Raw genomic sequence first — 23,753 nt, forward strand, 5'->3', positions numbered from 1 at the left:
ACAAGTATAAAGGGCTTATACAAACGCCGTTAGTCAAAACTTACATGTAGTGTTTGGTGGAACTGCTTATTCAAGAAAAATGTCTACCCTGTTGGCCACATCAATATAAGTGGAGATGATGAAGTTTATACTGGAAGTGTAATGTATTGCCATCAGTATGTGTCACACAGTGTTTACAGTGCCAGTGACATAGAGAGACAGAGAGCGATATAACAGTGTCGCCTGTCTAACGGGGTGTGCTGTCTAATGGACATTGTTGGTAAGGATCTTCTGGAAGCTGGAAATAATGTTACAAGCATAAAAGCTAAAATTGCCAGTTTGCATTTAATAATCAATTCATCATGTTGCCTTTGAGGACGGAGTTCTCATTATATAAAGCTTATGACTTTTGAATTTCCCGATCCCCAAGTTAATTGGAAACATGTAGTATCTCCAACTGTTTGGGCAAATGCGCTTTCTGACAAAACTATAAGTAGCAGGAGTCCATGGTATACTGTATATTCCAATTGAATAAGAGCCTGTGCTCACAAAGAGTTTAATATTTAGTTTGTTGTATGTTGTCCTGCAATGTGAGATGTACACAGTCTAAGTGAACTTTTTTAAGTAGTGATGTATTGATCATTATGAGGGAAACAGTATCTTTACTCACTGTGCATTGTCCTGAGGCTTGTTGAACCTTGAATGCTGCTTATTCTATTTATGGCTTGGTCCAGCATGCAGTGAGTTAAAAAAAGAGGCAATATGTTCCTCACCGTAATGAATCCATCACTATTTTGATGTTCATTTAGACTGTGATCACCTCTTGGCTGAACTACAGATGTGTCCTTGCTCATCTAGCCTCAATACGACATGCAACGCAATATGCCTGGTGTAAGTGAGCTGCCAGGTCCCGTGCAACCGTACAAGCGGCGGACATCTTTTTTTGGCGTAAATGCATCTAAAGCTGGGTACACATTAGGACGACGGATCGGCCAATCCGCCGTCCTTTCTGACGATTAGCCTGATTTGACATGCCTGACGTCACACTGGGCAGGCGTTTACATGTGCCCATCAAGTTGTGATGTCAGTCACCGGCGGCCTGTGCAATAAGTGTACGGGCGGTTGGCAGACCGCCCACACACTTGCTCCCAGTGGAGTTTACAATCTATATTCCCTACCACAGTTATACACACACATAAACACATATACACCCATGACCGCAGTGCTGTGGGGCAGTAATGCTAACCATTACACCATCCGTGCCACAATGTCCAGATTCCCAACAATATAGATAGTCTCCTGACATTGTTGCTCCCTTCTTCATTCTTTTGTAAAGTGAGTCTAACTGCATAGGTTCTGCCTCATGTTCATTTCTTGATTTAAGCTGAGATTTACCCAAATCATTTGAGGCAGTATTTTCCCAATAAATAGAATAAGTCGATGTTGTAGTCCTTGTCAGCTCTTGATCAGTACTATAAAATAGTGGGTGCATGTGCTTAGATGTATGGGGTGTTCCAGCAAAAAAGGCAAAAAAGATTTACAAAAAAACATATAGTGTACACTGTTTTTAAAATGCCTGATTATTTTGGATAGGGGTAAGTATTGCACTCGCCTATAAAAAGAAAAATGTGCTTTGGACATTAATTGCACCAAAATCCGTGGGTGACTTCTAGATGTAGCACAAGGATCGTAAAATGGTTTCTTCCTCTGTGGTAGGATATGTTGTTACGTAGGTATGTTGTCCCCTCAATAGAGTCTAATTCCTGTTGGCCAAGACAAACAATTGGGCAGAAAACATAAAGTTACACTGTGCAGTGAAAGCCAGTAATGGGCTATGTAATGTAATATGAGTAAATATTGCTTTGGAGTTACACCGGTGTAGATTGGTGATGTGCGGATATTAGGAATTGATGACACTTCAAGATGTTGAAAAAAATAGTATTTGATAATAAGCTCTCATACAGAAAATAAATTACGGTGAATTGATCTTTTAATTATAAAAAGATCCATGCAAGGTCTCCAGTGGATAGTATGTCAGGATACCCTTAAAAATAATAAATAAAAGAAAAACAATTGTCAAAAAACAGGAATATTGCAACTTAATTGTAAAGTTTGGTAAACCTTACCAAGCTCTCTCCCACACCATAGATGCAGTGAATTCCATAGATCAGGTCTGCTTTTCTGTGGACCAACTCTACTCTAATTGTATCAGACCGTTCCTTATGACAAAATGTTAGTTGTGTCTCAGGTTTTTATCTGGTTTCAATCTGGTTTCAATCTGGTTTTTATCTGGTTTCAAGAGCTTATATGCAGTATATTCTGCCACTCTGTATGAACCCTGACGTTGTATCAATGAAACCTTTTCAACAGTATCTTTTCAGTTCGGATTATGGAAAGTTTGTCTCATCATTTTGCGGAAGACATCAAAGTTTGCTCATATTGTAATAGTAGTTTTGATATAGGGAAACCAAAGTATACACTGCACCTGTAACCATTCAATGTGGCACTCAAATTAATACATACAGCCAACTATTAAGGATTCCCCACAAAACTAGATGGAGAGGATATGGGGTAGGAGATAATGAATATGCAGGAAGATGTACTGATTGGTTCTGTAGCTGAAGGTTATTCATACTAGCAATGATTTACCATACGAGTTACAGAACACTCATTTACTTCAGGGGTAAGGGAAATACAATGTATTTATAGCATGAAACAATGAGAAGAAAAGATGAATGGTACACACGCAGTACACTGTAATATTTGCTAAGAAAACAGTTACTTATCAGTAAAAATTCCTTTCTTCTTAGTAATTAATTACAAATGCTGCATATTTCAGGAACCAAAGCTTAACTCCACTAGCTTGAATGTTGGTCTATTCTCTGTTTTCTACACACAAGATCACAAATCTAATTAAGCACAATCCCTTAGGCAAGTATATAATTTCTTACAGAAACAAGTACAGATGTTATCATTACACTTACACATTCACAGTATGAAAAGCTCATTAGACAGAACTTTTTATTGAGCTTAGCTACATTTATACATGCTAATTAGGTTACCTCTAAGGCACTTTTAGTGCAATGTAAACAAGTCCAAATGTCTAGTCTGTCTCCTTAATGTAACTTTTCCATTCCTTTACTTAACTACTTACATAGACTGGCCAGCTGGGCTTTCGCTAACACAGTCGTATCCCATGCGACTGTATCTGCTGCTCCGTCCCTGCTTGTTTTCTGAATAGATACATTGTGCACATGTGCAGGATGGTTTCTCTCCTGCTGCTCTGGCCTCATCAGTGATGTACTGTAGGAGTAGCTGTCTGTGGACCTGATTCAAACTTGGGAATAGAGTAAGATAGAGCAAGTAACTGTGCACCTGGACAAACCATGTTGCACTGCAAGGGATGCAAATCATAAAAAAATTGCATGCAGGGTAAATACTGGCTGCTTTTGCATGTACCCCACAAATGCTGGACAGCTTTATGTTTACACTGCAATTTATATTTCAGTTTGGACACACCCGGCCAAAATCTGAATCTCACTGCACATCTTACATCTGCCCCTTGCAAGTGCCACATGGTTTTACCAATATGCACAGTTACTTGCTCTTTCTTATTCCTAAATCTGAATCAGGCTCAGTGACATCATTGCCAAATTTGCTGAAGTTGCACTTAAGTGCAAAGAGGGGGACTGAAGTTCCACTCTGAGCACTGGGCCTGATGCAGAAATGTACGTAGAGTGGATGGTTTATGTACATTTCCGATGGTGGATGGTCTGTGCATGTGCAGAATGAGTCCTGCGTGATCGCATGCAGTGCCCCCAAGCAGTAGCATTATTGACATGATGTAGCCATTTGGGGGAGGGGGAGGCACTTGCCTGCATTCCCAGAAACGCATTTTAAGCATCCTTACTAGCTTAGACACCATGCTGTTATTTGGCTTTCTATCTGCTTTTATAGCTATGATATACCCTCTGAAATGTTTCTGATTGTGTTTCATTTGAAGTATAAATGCTCATTACTACAGATAAAGTTAAAATCTTACATTTTGCAGCAACATGCTATCCCCTTTCATGTTTATAACGTATAGTTCAGTGTCATCTGCAGATATAGATATTCTAATTAGTATGTGTAGCAGCAACTGTCTGATTGCACTAATAATGGTGCAGATACCCGATCAGCATGCTTCATAAGGGTCAGGCCCCTGAATAGTTGAGAAGTGATCACATGATCGATATTACAAATTAACTGGTTATTTGCCAGCAACCTTAGTACAATGTGGCCATTGAGGAGGATAAAGGGCATCAGGACCTCCTGTGGGGTGATCTGTAGCTACCCAGGACCAGCTCTGTACATGGTTCATAGGGCCAGATGTGCCCCTCTTAACTTGCCACCACTGTAGCTTCATTTTAGAAGAGTATGACCAGGACTAGCTCCAGGTGGAGTAGCATCTTTGTGCGATCATTGTTTGGCACCCCCACCTGAAAAGGGGCAAGGCCTAATTTGCATAGACCACGCCCTAGACTGCACCTTTTTGGGAGCATGCCCTATGGCACGCCTCCCATTTTACTTCCTGCTCTGGGCATGCCCAGCATTCGGTCAGCAGCTGGTATGCCCCCAGCCACCTCTGTACACTGAATGGATGCCACAGCTCTCTGCTTAGCAAAACATGAGTGCCCCCAACCCCCGACCACCCGCGGGACACTTCGGCCCACGGGTGGAATACCAGGACAGTATGCAAAAAATGGCACTGTTACGCTGAAATCGGGACAGTTGGGAGGACTGTGCCTCAATGGGGTGGCACCAATGTTCGGCCGTACTGGTCAAACGACCCTAGAGCTGTCCCTGAGTATGACTTACAAACCAGAAAGATTCAAATATTTAGCAATAGGGATGAGATGGGAAGTGAGGTAGCAGTGGAAAGAGCTTTATTCTGTTTTATGTGAAACGATTACAATTCTTTTAGATGGTATAAAGAGCCAGGGTAGTTAATCATGTCAAGTTTAGGAGCAGCTTTTGGATTGTAATGAAGATGTTTTATCCTTGAGTTCCATTTTAGAGGATTTTTAGAGTTTTGTACTTTCTTGGCAGAAGATTCAGTTTTTGCTATGTACAGTAGATGTCATATGTTTAACCTTCATGGATGAAACACGTTTCAGAACACAAATTAATTTAAAATCCCCTTACAAGCCCAGATCCAATTACTTACTAAACGTGCTAAATTGTTTTGTTTTTCTCTAAAGGGCCCATACATCAGCAATCACAAACAAACAATTCACAGATTCTGTGATTTTTTTTCCCCCTGATTTAAAGATTCCCCAATCCACCAATCTGCGCCCATACATTACAGATATTTTTCAGTGATTTTCAGATAATTTTCAGGAAAGACAGATCAGCCAATCTGGAAAGGCTCATCATTTTACTAGTAACGGTCTGCAAATCAGCTGATTGTTACCATACACTAGCAAACTATAGCCTCGATTGGTTGGTAAAATCCAACATGTTGGACAACCTGATTTACTTATTCCAATCACTTTTTGGTCAGAATCGGCGATTGGTGTACCCTGTACATTGCCAGTTTTTCCCCAATCATCTGGAAAATGGGGAATTGCCCCAATTCATTGCAGATGTATGGGGACCCTTACAATGATCTTTGATAGCATATACTAATGGTTATAAAGGCAAATGCATTTATATAGGTTAAAACTATAAACATAAAAGCATGACACTAATATTCATACAATGTAAACAGTATATGGCAGTGTGTCCCAAATCCAGTCCTCAGGGAATGCTAACAGTGCATGTTTTCCAGACCTCTTTACAGAATCACTAGTGAGATATTAGTACCACCTGTGGATTTTTCAAAATGTGTTAGTCAGGAATTTATTCACCTGTGCTCCAGCAATGAGATATGGAAAACGTGCCCTGAGGACTGGGTTTGGGAAACATTCATACAGTACTGTATATGGAGTAATATTTTGGGGTCTATGTATTAATAATCACGGTACTGCCGCGATTATTAATGGTCCAACTCACTGGGGATATTTTCATTTTGAATAAAAATATATCGGCTATGTACTACCGGGAACTCGCAGGGACAGCGGTTGCGGTAACCACTGTCCCAGCGAGTTTTATCCCCGGCATTTAAGAGAAGTCTTTCACAGAAGTGAAAGACTTCCCTGAGGGGAAGCTGACACTGCGCATTTGCACAGCATCAGCTTCCGGAACTGGCCGGGGGATGCTGGGGAGAGATTGAAAGATCTATCTCATTTCCCTGGAGACCCCATAGACAAACAGTAGTTTACACCATCTGAAGAATGTGTAAACTACCTGTGCTAAACTCTGAAAAACTTCACTTTTTGGAGTTTAGTACATAGGGGTCATATTGTAGTCCCCATTAGTAATAATGGGGAGTACGATCTGCAGCGTTAATTAGCACTTTGCCAGAGACTTCTATGAAATCTCCTGCATTGTGCTATTAGTACATAGGAGCAATACATAAAATTATGCAGAAACTGCAGTTTCTGTATAATTTTATGTAAAAATCTGATTGATACATATGCCCATTATTGTGCCTAAATATATGTTATAGTATCTGTGTCTTTCCTTTCTCCTTTCATATAAAATTATCTTTGTATGCATAAATGTAATGGACCTTTTAGCACATTACAGGTTTTACAGTTATATGAAACACAAGCAGACCTACAGTATAAATCACATAGTGGACATGTGTCCTGATACAAGCCTCGATAAATCTAGGATTGACCCTGTTCAGGAATTATTTCAATTACTTCCTTGTTGGCTCACTAAACAGCTTTAGTTATGGTTCAGTGGCACAGATTATCCGAAACACACAATGAATTACAAAATCATTTTTAAAACTGTAAACTTTGCAAAATTACTTTAAATTAGGGGGCATATTTACTAAGTAGTGGATTTAGAAAACCCTTGTTTTTTTCTTTTACAGAATTTGCCTGCCAGATTTAAAAGGGCAATAATAGTAAATGCAAAAGCAGGTTTGTTTTGCATTAACTATTAACATTTAAATCTGGCAGAAAAACTGTAAAAAAAAAAAAAGGAGGGTTTTGTAAACCCACTGCTTAGTAAATATGACCCTAGGTGTAAATTGATGATAAAGTAACAAATATGAAATGTTATATTATGAATTTCTTCATTTACACAATTGTCTTTTTATAACCAATGTTAATTTTTCTCCACCATTAAAACATTTCTAACTTCTCTGTGATGTCTTCTGTTTTGGCAGCGTGTGGGAGATCAGTGGACAACAGGGTGGTGGTCTCTCTGTCCTGAGAACGTTCCGTCTCATGAGGGTCTTGAAATTAGTAAGATTTATGCCGGCACTGCAGCGCCAACTGGTGGTGCTAATGAAAACAATGGATAATGTGGCCACCTTCTGTATGTTACTGATGCTTTTTATCTTCATCTTCAGGTAGGCACTCCCCAAATTTACTGTAATACAGCCCGAAAAGGTTGCACATTAAAACAAGATATCTAGAAGAAGATTTAATTACCTAACACGGCAAAGACTATAAATTAATGGAAGTCTCCTAGCAGATGTGATCGGGACTTGTACAGTTACATGATTTAAAACACATGGGATAAAGATAAAGCTGTTAAAATAATAAATGATGAAAAAACACCAATGGCTAAATGTATTAGGGTGAGAGTTTAGAAAATGTGAGAGTTTAGCAGTAAACTCTCACACTTTTGAAACTTCGCCAATGTAAGAGTCCAAGAACAGGCAAACTTACGTGTTTTTAAACTAAAAAAAACTCTCACGACTCAAACTCTCATCCAGATGTTTTCCCATTTTGAAGATAAAACTCGACCAATGTGAGAGTTTATTGCTAAACTGTCACATTTTCTAAACTCTCACCCTATTACATGTGGCCCATAGTGTCTCTTCTCCAGGGACATGCAATGGCTAGCCATTAGAGACCATATGTAACTAGTCTTGAAATAAAATAGAATAACAATGTAAAATTTGAGTGCACAGTCTTGAACCTGACATTAGATAAAGGGGTGGTGCCTCAGGCAGTGGGACCCACTGGGAATTTCCCCTGTACCCCAGTGGGCCAGTCCAAACCTGAAGGAAATTACCCAGGGTGAGAAAAAGCCATTATATAAGTGCCTTAAATTCTGTCTCCACAGTTGCACAGTAGAGACAGGATTGAGGCCACACCACCTCACAGCTCTCATCACTGGCTGCCAGCCTGCTCCCTAGCTCCTTCTATATTATTCCCTCACTATTAGTGTTTTTCTCTCCAGCACAGTTTTGCATTGCACTGGATGATTGAAGCATGCACCTTCAATAATTAACAATTGGGAGCTTTGATGTTCTGGAGACTGTGGTTTTGTACTACAACACTGTTTAGAGCTATGGCTTCTGTTTTGAATGAAGGGAGATTTTTCCACAGTATGAAGCAAAACGTATTGGCTGCAGAAGTGCATCTTCATGCCTTCAGGCCTGGAGTGACACATAGGAGGTCAGGAGTGACACAGGGGGAGCCTGGAGAGACACAGAGGATGCCTGGAGTGACACAGGGAGAGCCAGAGTGACATGGTGGGAGACAGTGCCTTAGTTTGCCAGGGGCGCACGGACCCCTAGATACACCCCTGGTACCAGAATATCCCTTGTGTAGTAACATTTGTTTGCAAATGTTCTCATGGATTGTATTCTAAATTATGTTTAATTGTCAGCTGTGCAGACGGCAGGTCACACCTGAAACTTAGAACTACGGTACCTTAATGTTAACAGTGTATATAGTATATTTTGAAAACCACCTCCTTCTGTTGTTCTAGTTTTGTTTTAATACATCACAGTTTATTTATACATTTTGTCTTTTTACAGCATTTTAGGTATGCACCTTTTTGGCTGCAAGTTTGCTTCTGAGAAAGATGGAGACACACTTCCAGACAGGAAGAACTTTGACTCTCTGCTGTGGGCTACAGTAACTGTATTCCAGGTATTGTACATTCTGTATGCACAATGCACAACTGAAGTTTTAATGTATATCTACTAATAATGTAATCCCCCAATCTAGATTTTAACACAAGAAGACTGGAATAAAGTTCTTTACAATGGAATGGCATCAACGTCTTCATGGGCAGCTCTCTACTTTATCGCACTGATGACCTTTGGAAACTATGTACTATTCAACCTGTTGGTGGCCATTCTTGTAGAAGGATTTCAGACTGAGGTAATTCAGTTTTAATAACTTGTCTTTAAGATTCATGAATTAAATAGAGGAATTGAGTTGCTGGATGCATAGTAAGAAGACTCATCACGCAAAATATTAGAATAACCCTCAGTTATGTAATTTGAACTTATCTCATTCAGACCCGCTCGCTAAGATGTATACTCTCACTGCTGCCCATGGTATGCAGTGTGTATGCATTGTGCGCAGGTGCATACCTTAGCGAAAGTTCACAATGCATTCGCTCGCTGCGCATAGACAGCCCAACAAAGTGAGTGACAGGGGAAGCCGTTTGTAGGTGGTAACAGGGGCTGACCATTAAAAACGGGGGAGTGGAGGTGCAAACACAGGCGTGCCTGAGCATCTCAACGGAGTTTTAGGGGTGTGCATGATTAAAAGACAGCATCATAGTACACGTAACCTGGCTTGTTTTTACACTGAAGTGCTCGCAGTGCTTGCGGCAGGGTATGGTCAACCTCAAGTGTTGCGATAGCATCCGATGTACCGATGGTTACATACACTTCCTGGACATGACGTGCACAAGTCGGCGTCTTAAAACAAGCTGGTGGGTGTCTGCATATACTATGTTATCGCTCTTTAAGAAATGCTGGGCGTGCTAATGCATTGCTGTGTTGTAGCACTGCCTACGCAATTTGCATACACATCATGCGAGCGATCGCATCTAGCGAGCGTCCCTGAATCAGGCCCTTAGATCAGTGTTCATTTCAACATTCTTTTGTAGTAAAAGGTAAATGGCTATACAAAATGTGATGCAGGATGTTCAGAGGTGATTAAGATATCATTTTTTACTGCACTTCTAAACTGATACAAACACTACTACTCTTCTTATGTATGATCTGATTTACTACTCTTATGAGTAATGCGTATCATTACTCTTATGTCTATGTGTAATAATGCATACTACTACTCTTGTTATGTATAATGCATATTACTACTCCTATGTGTAATAATTCATACTACCAGAGCCGTAACTAGACTTTTTGATGCCCTGTGCCAGAGAGAACCTCCCCCAGCCCATTTTTTAAACAGTGACATAAGATAGTGCACCTGAAAAAGGGCCATGACCTCATGGGGAAGGGCCAGGGAAGAGATAGGGGTACTCCTGGGGCAGCCAGGAGATGCTGGGGATAAAAGAAGAGGAGGCTACAAGTGAGAATGATAATAAACAGGAAAATAGACAGGCCCAAACAGCGCCCCCTGCCCTGTGGTACCCTGTGCCATGGCACAGGTCGCACTACAGTAGTTACGGCCCTGCATACTACTATTCTTTTTATGTGTGATGTGTATTACTACTTTTATGTGTAATAATGTATACTACTACTCTTGTTATGTGTGATGTGTATTACTACTTTTATGTGTAATAATGCATAATACTACTCTTGTTATGTGTTTCGTGTATTACTACTTTTATGAATAATAATGCATACCACTACTCTTGTTATGTGTAATGTGTATTACTACTCTTATGAGTAATGCGTATTATTTCTCTTATGTCTATGTGTAATAATGCATACTACTACTCGTGTTATGTGTAATGTGTATTACTACTCTTATGAGTAATGTGTATTATTATTACTCTTATATCTATGTGTAATATTGCATACTACTACTCTTGTTATGTGTAATGTGTATTACTACTTTTATGTGTAATAATGCATACTACTACTCTTGTTATGTATAATGCATATTACTACCCTTATGTGTAATAATGCATACTACTACTCTTGTTATGTGTAATGTGGGGGCACAGTATAATGGGCATTACAGGGGCTACTGCATAATGGGCACTGTATAAGGGGCACTACTGGGGGCACTGTATAAGGTGCACTACTGGGAGCACTGTATAAGGGGCACTACTGGGGACACTGCATAAGGGACTTTAATACAGGGGGCATTGCATAAGGGGCTCTAATACAGGGGGCACTGCATAATGGGCACAACTACAGGGGGCATTGTATAATGGGCACAACTATAGGGGCACTGTATAGGTAGAGCTATGGGGGCCCCTAGGAATTTATGCTATGGGGCCCCCATACCTCTGGTTACGCCCTTGTAATAATGCATTCTACTACTCTTGTTATGTGTAATGTATATTACTACACTTATGTGTAATAATGCATTCTACTACTCTTGTTATGTGTAATGTATATTACTACACTTATGTGTAATAATGCATTCTACTACTCTTGTTATGTGTAATGTATATTACTACACTTATGTGTAATAATGCATTCTACTACTCTTGTTATGTGTAATGTGTATTACTACTCTTATGAGTAATGCGTATTATTACTCTTATGTCTGTGTAATAAAGCATACTTCTACTCTTATTATGTATAATGAGTATTACTACTCTTATGTGTAATAATGCATTCTACTATTCTTATGTATAATGTGTATCACTACTTTTCTGTGTAATAAAGCATACTACTAGTCTTGTTATGTATAATGCATATTACTACTCTTATGTGTAATAATACATACTACTACTCTTGTTATGTGTAATGTGGGGGCACAGTATAATGGGCATTACAGGGGCTACTGCATAATGGGCACTGTATAAGGGGCACTACTGGGGGCACTGTATAAGGGGCACTACTGGGAGCACTGTATAAGGGGCACTACTGGGGACACTGCATAAGGGACTTTAATACAGGGGGCATTGCATAAGGGGCTCTAATACAGGGGGCACTGCATAATGGGCACAACTACAGGGGGCATTGTATAATGGGCACAACTATAGGGGCACTGTATAGGTAGAGCTATGGGGGCCCCTAGGAAATTATGCTATGGGGCCCCCATACCTCTGGTTACGCCCTTGTAATAATGCATTCTACTACTCTTGTTATGTGTAATGTATATTACTACTCTTATGTGTAATAATGCATTCTACTACTCTTGTTATGTGTAATGTATATTACTACACTTATGTGTAATAATGCATTCTACTACTCTTGTTATGTGTAATGTATATTACTACACTTATGTGTAATAATGCATTCTACTACTCTTGTTATGAGTAATGCGTATTATTACTCTTATGTATGTGTAGTAAAGCATACTTCTACTCTTATTATGTATAATGAGTATTACTACTCTTATGTGTAATAATGCATACTACTATTCTTATGTATAATGTGTATCACTACTTTTCTGTGTAATAAAGCATACTACTAGTCTTGTTATGTATAATACGTATTACTACTCTTATGTGTAATAATGCATACTACTATTCTTATGTGTAATGTGTATTACTACTTTTATGTGTAATAATGCATACTACTGCTCTTGTTATGTGTAATGTGTATTTCTACTCTTATGAGTAATGCATATTATTACTCTTATGTGTGTGTAATAAAGCATAACTACTACTCTTGTTATGTATAATGCGTATTACTACTCTTATGTGTAATGTGTATTACTACTCTTATGTGTAATAATGCATACTTCTACTCATGTTATGTATAATGCGTATTACTATGCTTATGTGTAATAATGCATTTACTACTCTTATGTGTAATGTGTATTACTACTTTGATGTGTAATAATGCATACTACTACTCTTGTTATGTACAATGCGTATTACTACTCTTATGTGTAATAATGCATACTACTACTCTTGTTATGTACAATGCGTATTACTACTCTTATGTGTAATAATGCATACTACTACTCTTGTTATGTATAATGCGTATTACTACTCTTATGTGTAATATTGCATACTACTACTCTTGTTATGTACAATGCGTATTACTACTCTTATGTCTGTGTAATAAAGCATACTACTACTCTTATTATGTATAATGCATAAAACTACTCTTATGTGTAATAATGCATACTACTACTCTTATGTGTAATGTGTATTACTACTTTTATGTATAATAATACATACTACTATTCTTGTTATGTGTAATGTGTATTACTACTTTTCTGTGTAATAATGCATACTACTACTCTTGTTATGTATAATGCGTATTACTACTATTATGTGTAATATTGCATACTACTACTCTTGTTATGTACAATGCGTATTACTACTCTTATGTGTAATAATGCATACTACTACTCTTGTTATGTATAATGCGTATTACTACTCTTATGTGTAATAATGCATACTACTACTCTTGTTATGTATAATGCGTATTACTACTCTTATGTGTAATAATGCATACTACTACTCTTGTTATGTATAATGCGTATTACTACTCTTATGTGTAATAATGCATACTACTACTCTTGTTATGTATAATGCGTATTACTACTCTTATGTGTAATAATGCATACTACTACTCTTGTTATGTATAATGCGTATTACTACTCTTATGTGTAATAATGCATACTACTACTCTTGTTATGTGTAATGTGTATTACTACTCTTTTGAGTAATGCGTATTATTACTCTTATGTCTATGTGTAATAATGCATACTACTACTCTTGTTATGTATAATGCGTATTACTACTCTTATGTGTATTATTACTCTTATGTGCAATGCACATTACTACTCTTCTTATGTGTATTACTACCCTCATGTGTAATGCGTATTGCTACGTTTCTTATGTCTAAGGCAGACTAATACTTTTCTTATGTGTAATGTGTATTTCTCCTCTTCATATGTGTAATTTGGACTAATATTCTTTTAAGTGTAACTGTGTATTACTAGTGTTATGTGTAATGTGGACTAATACTCTTCTTAATGTAATGTGTATTACTATTACTCTGTTTAGATGTAATGCACATAGCTACTCTTCTTATGTTATGCATACTACTTCTACTACTGTTCTTGTGTGTAAAACCTACTCCTAATTTCAGTGTAATATGTACTACTACTCCACACTTGCTCATTATGCCCACATAGCTGCACTTGCTGTTCCTTCTGTGTAATACCTCTATCTCTGTGGTCACTATTATCACAACACAGCTGCAGGCTAAAGGATGACCACAAAGAATACATACAGTATCTGCTTACTCCCCCATGCACCTTATGAAACAAATTATTGCTTTATGCACAGTTGGAGTGCGCTTGTTGTTCAATTCATCTGCTTCTTTTATCATTTACATCATTTATATTCTGTTTCCACCAACTGGGAAATGATTTTGTGCTTAGTGTGTTGGAGCCAATAGCCGCAGCTTCCTCAGCAGACAGTAACTGTTTATCATAACAACAAGAACTATTACTTACTGAATTCATCATTTCCTTCTATCACATCATTACTTATTCCTTTTTTCTTAGGCTTTACAAATATTTCATGTTATATAAATAAAACTGATTTAAGTGCATCATTTAATAGTCTACATTTACTGTACAATCCATCCAATAATTCATATGTATGGCCGGGAACTTCTCTGATATTGTACACATACAGACTCATGCCCTATTGCTGCAATATGCACCGTAATAAAACTAGTGTTTGTATCAGCTTCAGTGGCGTAACCAGGGGGGGGTCGGCCTGGACTCATCGGACCGGCAGCACGTGCGGGGGGAGGGGGCGCTGCCGGCCGTGGTCCAGGACCGGTAAACAGTGTAGTGCGGACCACAGTGAGTAACACACACACCGCCGCTGGGTAGTACACTCTTACTACCTGGCGGCGGTTTGTTTCAGCAGCCAACGAGAGTCAGACAGTATAGCGTCACTGTATTACTACTGGGAGCACTGCATAGGGGGGACCACTACTGGGGGCACTGTATAAGCGGCACTGCATGGGAGGACCACTACTGGAGGCACTGTATAAGGGGCACTACTGGGGCCTGCATAAGAGGGATCACTACTGGGGGCACTGCATAGGGGGACCACTACTGGGGGTACTGTATAAGGGGCACTGCATCAGGGGGACCACTATTGGGGCACTGTATAAGCGGCACTGCATAGGGGGGAACACTACTGGGGGCACTGGATAAGGAGCACTACTGGGGGCCTGCATAAGACGGACCACTACTGGGGTCACTGCATAAGGGGGACCACTACTGGGGGCACTGCATATTGGGGACCACTACCGGGGGCACTGCATAGGGAGGACTGTATAAGGGGCACTACTGGGGTCACTGTATGGGGCACTACTGGGGGCATTTTATAAGAGGCACCACTGGAGGCACTGCATAGGGGCGACTAATAGGGGCACTGCATAGGGGGGATCACTACTGGGGACACTGTAAAAGGGACATTGCATAGGGGGGACCACTGCTGGGGGCACTGTATAAAGGGCACTATTGGGGGCACTGTATAAGGGGGACTGTATAAGGGGCACTACTGGCTGCACTACATAGGGGGACCACTACTGGGGTCACTGCATAGGGGGGCACCGCATAAGGGGGACCACCACTGGGGGCACTGCATAGTTGGGACCACTACTGGGGGCACTATATAAGGGGCACTACTGGGGACACTGTATAAGGGGCACTGCATAGGGGGGGAACACTACTGGAGGTACTGTATAAGGTGGACTGTATAAGGGGCACTACTGGGGGCACTGCATAGGGGGACCACTACTGGGGGCACTACTGGTGGCACTGCATAAGGGGGACCACCACTGGGGCCACTGGATAAGGGGGACCACTACTGGGGGCACTATATAAGGGGCACTACAGAGGGCACTGAAAAAGGGGCACTGCATAGGGGGGAACACTACTGGAAGCACTGTATAAGGGGCACTGCATAGGTGGCACTGTATAAAGGGCACTACTGGGGGTACTGTATAAGGGGGACTGTATAAGGGGCACTACTGGGGGCACTGCATAGGGGGACCACTATTGGGGGCACTACTGGTGGCACTGCATAAGGAGGACCACCACTGGGGGCACTGCATAGGGAGGACCACTACTGGGGGCACTATATAATGGGCACTGAAAGAGGGGCACTGCATAGGGGGGAACTCTACTGGAGGCACTGTATAAAGGGGAACTGCACAGGGGGGAACACTACTGGGGGCACTGTATAAGGGACACTACTGGTGGCCTGCATAAGAGGGACCACTACTGGGGGCATTGCATAGGGGGGACTGTATAAGGGGCTCTACTGGTGGCACTGTATAAGGGGCACCACTGGGGGCACTGCATAAGGGGGATCACCACTGGGGGCACTGAATAGGGGGACCACTACTGGGGACACTGTATAAGGGGCATTGCATAGGGAGTATCACTACTGGGGGCACTGTATAAGGGGCACCATTGGGGGCTCTGCATAAGGGCGACAACCACTTGGGGCACTGCATAGGCGGGACCATTACTGGGGACACTGTATATGGGGCACTGCATAGGGGGAACTACTACTGGGGGCACTGCATAGGGGGGACCACTTCTGGGGGCACTGCATAAGTGGGACCACTACTGGGGGCACTGTATAAGGGGTACTACTGGGGGCACTGCATAGGGGGACCACTACTGGGGGCACTGCATAGGGGGCACTACTAGGGCCTCTGCATAAGGGAACCACCACTGGGGGCTCTGCATAGGGGGACCACTACTGGGGGGACTGTAGAAGGGGCATTGCTGCGGACACTGTATAAGTGGCACTTCATAGGGGAAAACACTACTGGGGGCACTGTATAAGGGGCACTGCATAGGGGGGAACACTACTGATGACACTGTATAAGGGGCACTACTGGGAGCCTGCATAAGAGGGACCACCACTGGGTGCACTGCAAAGAGGGGGACCACCACTGGGTGCACTGCAAAGAGGGGACCACTACTGGGGACACTGTGTAAGGGGCACCACTGGGAGCACTGTATAATGGGCACCACTGGGGGTACTGCATAAGGGGGACTACCACTGGGGGCACTGCATAGGGGGGACCACTACTGGGGCACTGTATAAGGGGCACTACTGGGGGCCTGCATAAGAGGGACCACTAGTGGGGGCACTACATAGGGTGAGCACTGTATCAGGGGCACTACTGGGGGCACTGTATCAGGTGCACTGTATAAGGGTGCACTACTGGGGGCACTGTATAAGGGGCACTACTGGGGCACTACTACATGGGGCACTGCTACTGGGGACATTGGCTACTACAGTGGGTATAACAAGAGGGGCACTACTACTGGGGGCATTAAGGTGCATATGGAATGGAATGGAATGTTCTCAGAGTGACAAGAAACAATGGTGTGTCATGTTGACATGCCCCCATTTTCAGTGGCCATGCACCCACACCTAAAACAAATTGATAAAAAGTGCATGTATCTAATCTTAAGCGATACCCTTAATTCAGTATCTCCTTATTGTGACGGTATGACACCATACACATGCAAAAGTAACATGCATACATTTAATAATGTTCAACAGACTAAAATAACAATATTAAAAGGTGAGATACAATCCACAATCTCAGATATTCAAATAGCAGCAAATCATTTCATAATGAATAAATGTGCGAAAACAGACATAGTCATAATAGCAGCAGAATATCTTTAGGTAAATATGATATAATATATGGTATAATATATTGTCAGGTGGCTGCTTTACCAGATCCAAGAGGTAAGTGTGCGAGGTAAGTGTGGTATGAAGATTAATTCCGGAATCCTCCTCTACCTTCCTGCCATGTCCCTCTGTCCTGGATACAGCCGTCTAACTCCTTCTCTCCTTCCAACGTGTTTCGGTACAACCTGTCCCTTTGGGCCTGATTCAGAGCCACTCGTAAGCGGCAGCTCGTTCGCTCAGAGCGATGTTTGCCCAACTGCGCATGCGTACGGATCGTTATACGCATGCGCGAACCAGTCAGTGCGGTCGAAATTCATGTGCTCGCAAAATAGCGAATGCCTGATAATTTGAGTGACAGAATGAGGCGTATGTGGGTGGTAACAGGGGAAGGTGCTTGAAAACGAGGAGTGGAAATCCGATCGCAGGCGTGCTTAAAGGTCAAAACGGGCGTTTTAAGGGAGTGCATAATTAATCCAGCAGCGTCATTGACAACGTCACTTGGTTGTTTTATAGTCAGAACTGCTCGCAAAATAGTGGTTGAAAAAACCAACCACAAGAATATCGAGCAGTTCATACGCTGGTCGATGTACTCGATTAATCTAATAAATAGCGGACATGACGTATGGTGCGAGCGGCCAGGGGGCGTATTTTTCAAATTTACGATCGCATGTTTTGCTCGCTCGTTCAGACTTAGAGGCGTGAACAGACCGCAAAGTGCGAACGGTTCATTTGAATAGCCACCCCTTTTTAGAAAACGAACGACCGCAGATAGCGAGCGGCTCTGAATGAGGGCCTTTATCAAGGCTTCTTACCTCGCACACTTACCTCTTGGATCTGGTAAAGCACCCACCTGACAATATATTATATCATATTTACCTAAAGATATTCTGCTGCTATTATGAATATTTATGTTTTCGCATATTTATTTATTATGAAACGATTTGCTGCTATTTGAATATCTGAATTTGTGGATTGTAACTCACCTTTTAATATTATAGGTTTCTATTTACTAAGCAGTGTTAGGAGACAGAGTGAAAAGTGATAAGAAAGTGATAAGGTGCCAGCCAATCAGCTCCCAACTGTCATTTTTCAAACACAGCCTGTGAGATGGCAGTTGGGAGCTCATTGGCTGGCACCTTATCACTTTCTTATCACTTTTCACTCTGTCTCCTAACACTGCTTAGTAAATAGACCCCTTAGTCTGTTGAACGTTATTAAATGTATGCATGTTACTTTTTCATGTGTATATGGTGTCATACCATCACAATAAGGAGATACTGATTTAAGGGTAGCGCTCAAGATTAGATACATGCACTTTTTTTCAGAGAAATATCTCTATACCTACTGGATGTCAATTCCTGTAAAAACCCTCCCAGTTGAACATACTGTATTAGGGATTTCTGTTGAGTTATACAACATATTGAGGGGTAAATTTACTAAGATTCGAGATTGGCCGATATGCCAATCTCGGGTGAGTTTAGGCATGCTTTTCATCTCGCAAATTTATTATAGGCAAACTCGAGATTTCTCTCCTCGTAAAACTTGGGTGAGATAGCAAACTCGAATCAACTCACCATCGGGCCAACTCGGAAGTACTTTTCACCTAACATATACATCTCTCAAATTTACCAAGAATCGGGAGGACAAGCTCGGGTTTGATTGGAGCAAACTGTCTGCCAAACAGACTTTTCGAACTCTCAACCTCCTCAGCAGCGAGTTTGGCAGAAACATACACAAATCATTGTCATTTGTGTATGTTTCTGCCTGTAAATTGTTAAAATAGGGTTATTTTTTTTATTTAAATGATGTAGGGTCCCCCCCTAAAAGCATAACCAGCCTCTGACTTGTCAACCAATCCTGGTTCCGAAAATTATGGGGAACAAAACGAGTAGGGTTCCACCATAATTTAGGAACCACCACCAGGCTGCAGAGCCAGCCCTGGTTTTAAATATATGGGGGGAAAAATGCGTAGGGGTCCCCCTATATTTAAAATCAGCACTGGACCCAAACCCACCAGGGTGTAACGCCACAGCCAGGAGACCCTATTACCGGATCTCCAGGGCCAAAGCATTCTCACCACAAGCCAGTCCGGCCAAGCCGGGGATCTCAGGGGAGTCGGGGACCCCCACAAGAAGGAGTCCCCCCTCTCCCAAAACTCCACACTTGTTCTGAAGCCTGGGGCTCTTCCCCACATCCCTGGGCTGTGGGTACGGAGGTAATAAAGTGTAAAATAGAAGTAAACTATTGTATTTTACAGAGTAACTACAGGTTCCAGCATGCCTGCCTTCTGGCACTTGTGGAACTACAAGTGCCAGCAGGCGGCCGACACCCGTACCTTCCCTTTAAAATAAATAGTTAAATAAAGACACAACACACACACCGTAGATAGTATAAATTTATTACACACATACCTCAATCACACATACTTACCTGTACTAGCCGGTCGGTCCACTTGTTCAATGTACTTCCGTGTGGAAGTACCTGCAAAAATGATCCTATACTCACCTTCATCCTGGTGCTGCTCTCCGTAGCATCCAGGGTCTTGTCAAAACAACAAAGCAACTTACGTGAACCATGCCGAACATGTGTAAGTATATGCTGTTACATATACTTAAACCACGTGAAAAGACAGATGACCAAAATCATCTGTAAATTTGAGAGTTAAAAAGTGAAAAAATCACCCGAGTTCTGGCGAGTTCCAACAAGATTAAACTCATTGTAAATCGGGATAATCTCGAATGCTAGTAAATTTACCCCTGAGACTTAAGTATTTGAGTGATTACACTGGAGGGACAGCAGGTGGCGTTGTTATGAAATGTTGGTATGTTATTGTTGTTACAGGAATATTCGAGAAGATACTAAGTAATGTCTGTTGTTCATGTTAACCTGTCATGTCTGTATGCTGTTAAACAAAACCAATTTATTATTAAAAATAGTTTTACCAGAAAGAGAGCTTCCCAATGTGTGCTTATGAAAGAAGATTTGATCTGGAAAATAAAACCTCTACTAACAATTTCAACATCATTTTACATTAAAATAGAAAAAAAAAATATTTTGCTAGATATAGTGTATAGTGTATGTATGTCTAATTAGCTTTTATACAATAGCTTACCGTCCTTTTCTTTAAATTTTGCATCTTATTCACATCGTAGGCGCAGCGAAACACCGCTCACTGGGCCTGATTCAGCTTTGGGAATAGAGTGAGAAACAGCACGTAACTGATCATCTTGGTAAAACCATGCTGCACTGCAGGTGGGACAGATGTAAAATGTGGAGAGATTTAGATTTGGGAGGGAGGTGTCCAAACTGACATCTAAATTGCAGTGTAAAAATAAAGCTGTGCAGTATTTGTGGGCTACCTGCAAAAGCAGCCAGTATTTAACCAACATGCAAAATAAAATGTATGTACTTGCACCCCTTGCATTGCAACATGGTTTGTCCTGGTTCACATTTACGTGCTATCTCACTCAGGGCCTGATTCAGAGCCGCTCGCAAGCGGCCGCTCGTTTGCTCCGAGCGATGTTCGCACAACTGCGCATGCGTATGGGTTGTAATACGCATGCGCGAACCAGTCATTGCGGTCGGAAATTGTGTGCTCGCAAAATAGCGAATGGCTGCTATTTTGAGTGACAGGATGAGGCATTTGTGGGTGGTAACAGGGGAAGATGATTGAAAACGGGGAGTGGAGATCCGAACGCAGGCATGCCAAACGGTCAAAACGGGCGTTTTAAGGGTGTGCATAATTAACAAAGCAGCGTCATCGACCACGTCACTTGGTTGTCTTTTAGCCTGAACTGCTCGCATGATTGCGGTAGGAAAATCCTACCACAAGCACTGCGAGCAGTTCATACGCCTTTCGATGTACTCGATTAATCTAATAAATAGCGGAGATGACGTAGGATGCGAGCGGCCAGGGGGCGTTTTTAAAAAAATAGCGAGCGCATGTTTCGTTCGCTCGTTCAGACATAGAGGCGTCAACAGACCGCAAGGAGCGAGCGCTCAATTTAAATATCCGGCCCCTTTTTCTGAACAAGCGAGCGCAAATAGCGTCCGGCTCTGAATCAGGCCTTCTATTCCCAAAGCTGAATCAGGCCCACAGTGTACTAGAGATGCTGGTCTGCTACTTTAATTGCACATGATTTAGTTTTAAACACATACAAAGTCACAGATGAAACACAACGGAACTTGGGGTCTATTTACTAAGCAGTGTTAGGAGACAGAGTGAAAAGTGATAAGGTGCCAGCCAATCAGCTCCCAACTGCCATCTCACAGGCTGTGTTTGAAAAATGACAGTTGGGAGCTGATTGGCTGGCACCTTATCACTTTTCACTCTGTCTCCTAACACTGCTTAGTAAATAGACCCCTAAAGGGGCCTATCCATTAGCAGATAAATTTGAACAATGAACGATTTATCGTTCAATTTATCTGCTAATGGATAGGCTCTGAACGTTGAAAATGCGCACTCCCGCGGCCGCCAAATTTTGTCTTTTGTCTCTCCAACATGTTGGTCAATTATCGCTTATCGCTGACAGATATTAGAAATATCTGTCGCGGTAAACGACGAACGATATTTTTTAATGAAAATGAATAGAAACATTAAAAAAAAATCCACTCCCTGAATGATGTCATGCAATATCGTTCTTCATTTGCAAAAATCTGTCATGTACATGACAGATATCTGTCACAGCAGCCCCAGGAATTTTCAAGGGATAATCTTTTGTCTTTCATCTTTTGAAAAAGATCTGCTAATGGATATGCCCCTTAAGTGTGAGAAATCGCTACAGCTGCTACATCGTAGCACTTGGTATACATACTCATAGGGGAATTCACTTATTAATCAGTAATGTACTGCGGGCTGATTTTCACCACTGCACAAGCAGTCAAAAAAAATCCCTGATAACTAAGTGGTTAACGGGTGCCGCGACCCTGTTAACGCTTGAATCCATGAATTTTTCACAGATTCTGTGTGTTAATACCCCTTAACATGTCAATTTAATGGGTGTTGATAAAAGTATCAGATGAAAAAGGGAGTCTAATTGAATAGCCTCGAGAGATAAAGCTTGAGGCTGCTACCCTAAGTTTACCGGGGCTAATTGAATAGCGTCCTCAGTTGCACACAGATATATAAATGTTGCATTTCAAATACCGTATTTACTCGAGTATAAGCCGAGTTTTTCAGCACATTTTTTGTGCTGAAAAAGCACCCCCTCGGCTTATACTCGAGTCATGCCCCCATGGTACGCAGCTGAGTAGCGTACCATGCGGGCCGCGGTGCAGACTGTGTCTCTGTGACACAGCTGCACCGCGTGTGTAGCGCTGACCGGACGGAGTTCGGTCAGCACTACACACTGCCAAACACACAGACGCCGGTGCCGGCAGCTGTGTGTTTGTTGTAATCAGCAGCCGCTGAGAGTCTGTCAGACTCTCATCGGCTGCTGGTGCTCCCACTGCGGGAGCCATCTTCCGGCTCCCGCAGTGGGTAATGGGAGAGACGTCATGACGACGTCTCTCCCATAATGCAAAGCGGCCGGAGGAGCTGATAGCAGCGGCGGGACCAGGAGCAGGGTTTCAGGTAAGTTTTTTTTTATTATTTTTATTAGGACTACAGGGGGCACTACCAGGGGGGCATTACTTCTGGGGACACTAACAGGGGGGGCTTACTTCTGGGGGCAGTACCAGGGAAGGATTACTTCTGGGGCCACTACCAGGGGGGGATTTCTTCTGGGGGCACTACCAGGGGGATTACTACTGGGGGCACTACCAGGGAGAATTACTTCTGGGGGCACTACCAGGGGGGATTACTACTGGGGGCACTACCAGCTGCTGCATTTCCCACCCTAGCCTTATACTGAAGTCAATAAGTTTTCCCAGTTTTTGGGGGTAAAATTAGGTACCTTGGCTTATATTCGGGTCGACTTATACTCGAGTATATACGGTATATCAGTACAAGCTAGCAGTGTGGTTTTTCACCCCCAGTTGTTTTGTTTATTGTAATAAGACACACATTTTGAGCGAGAAAGATATCAGGACCCAGCACACCGTGAGGGGCTGTTTGGCATAACTGAAGCAACAGTGTATGAGGACTTATCTGTACTTTAAAGATGATCTACTAAGATGTTTCACCAACT

General features: G+C 41.9%; 1 protein-coding gene across 6 annotated transcripts in view; it reads left to right on the forward strand.

Annotated features, from left to right (window-relative positions):
- CACNA1G (calcium voltage-gated channel subunit alpha1 G) overlaps positions 1 to 23,753 on the forward strand; it is a 236,304-nt gene that overhangs the window by 89,017 nt on the left and 123,534 nt on the right. For all 6 annotated transcript variants that reach the window (XM_088482620.1, XM_088482626.1, XM_088482622.1 and 3 more), the window contains exons 10-12: positions 7,241 to 7,426; positions 8,849 to 8,963; positions 9,042 to 9,197. In XM_088482620.1, the coding sequence (XP_088338746.1) occupies positions 7,241 to 7,426; positions 8,849 to 8,963; positions 9,042 to 9,197 (457 nt within the window). The remainder of the gene's footprint in view (positions 1 to 7,240; positions 7,427 to 8,848; positions 8,964 to 9,041; positions 9,198 to 23,753) is intronic.

The sequence above is a fragment of the Taudactylus pleione genome, unplaced genomic scaffold, assembly GCF_031769625.1.
Source record: "Taudactylus pleione unplaced genomic scaffold, aTauple2 ptg000290l, whole genome shotgun sequence".
In the NCBI taxonomy this organism is placed as follows: Eukaryota; Metazoa; Chordata; class Amphibia; order Anura; family Myobatrachidae; genus Taudactylus; species Taudactylus pleione.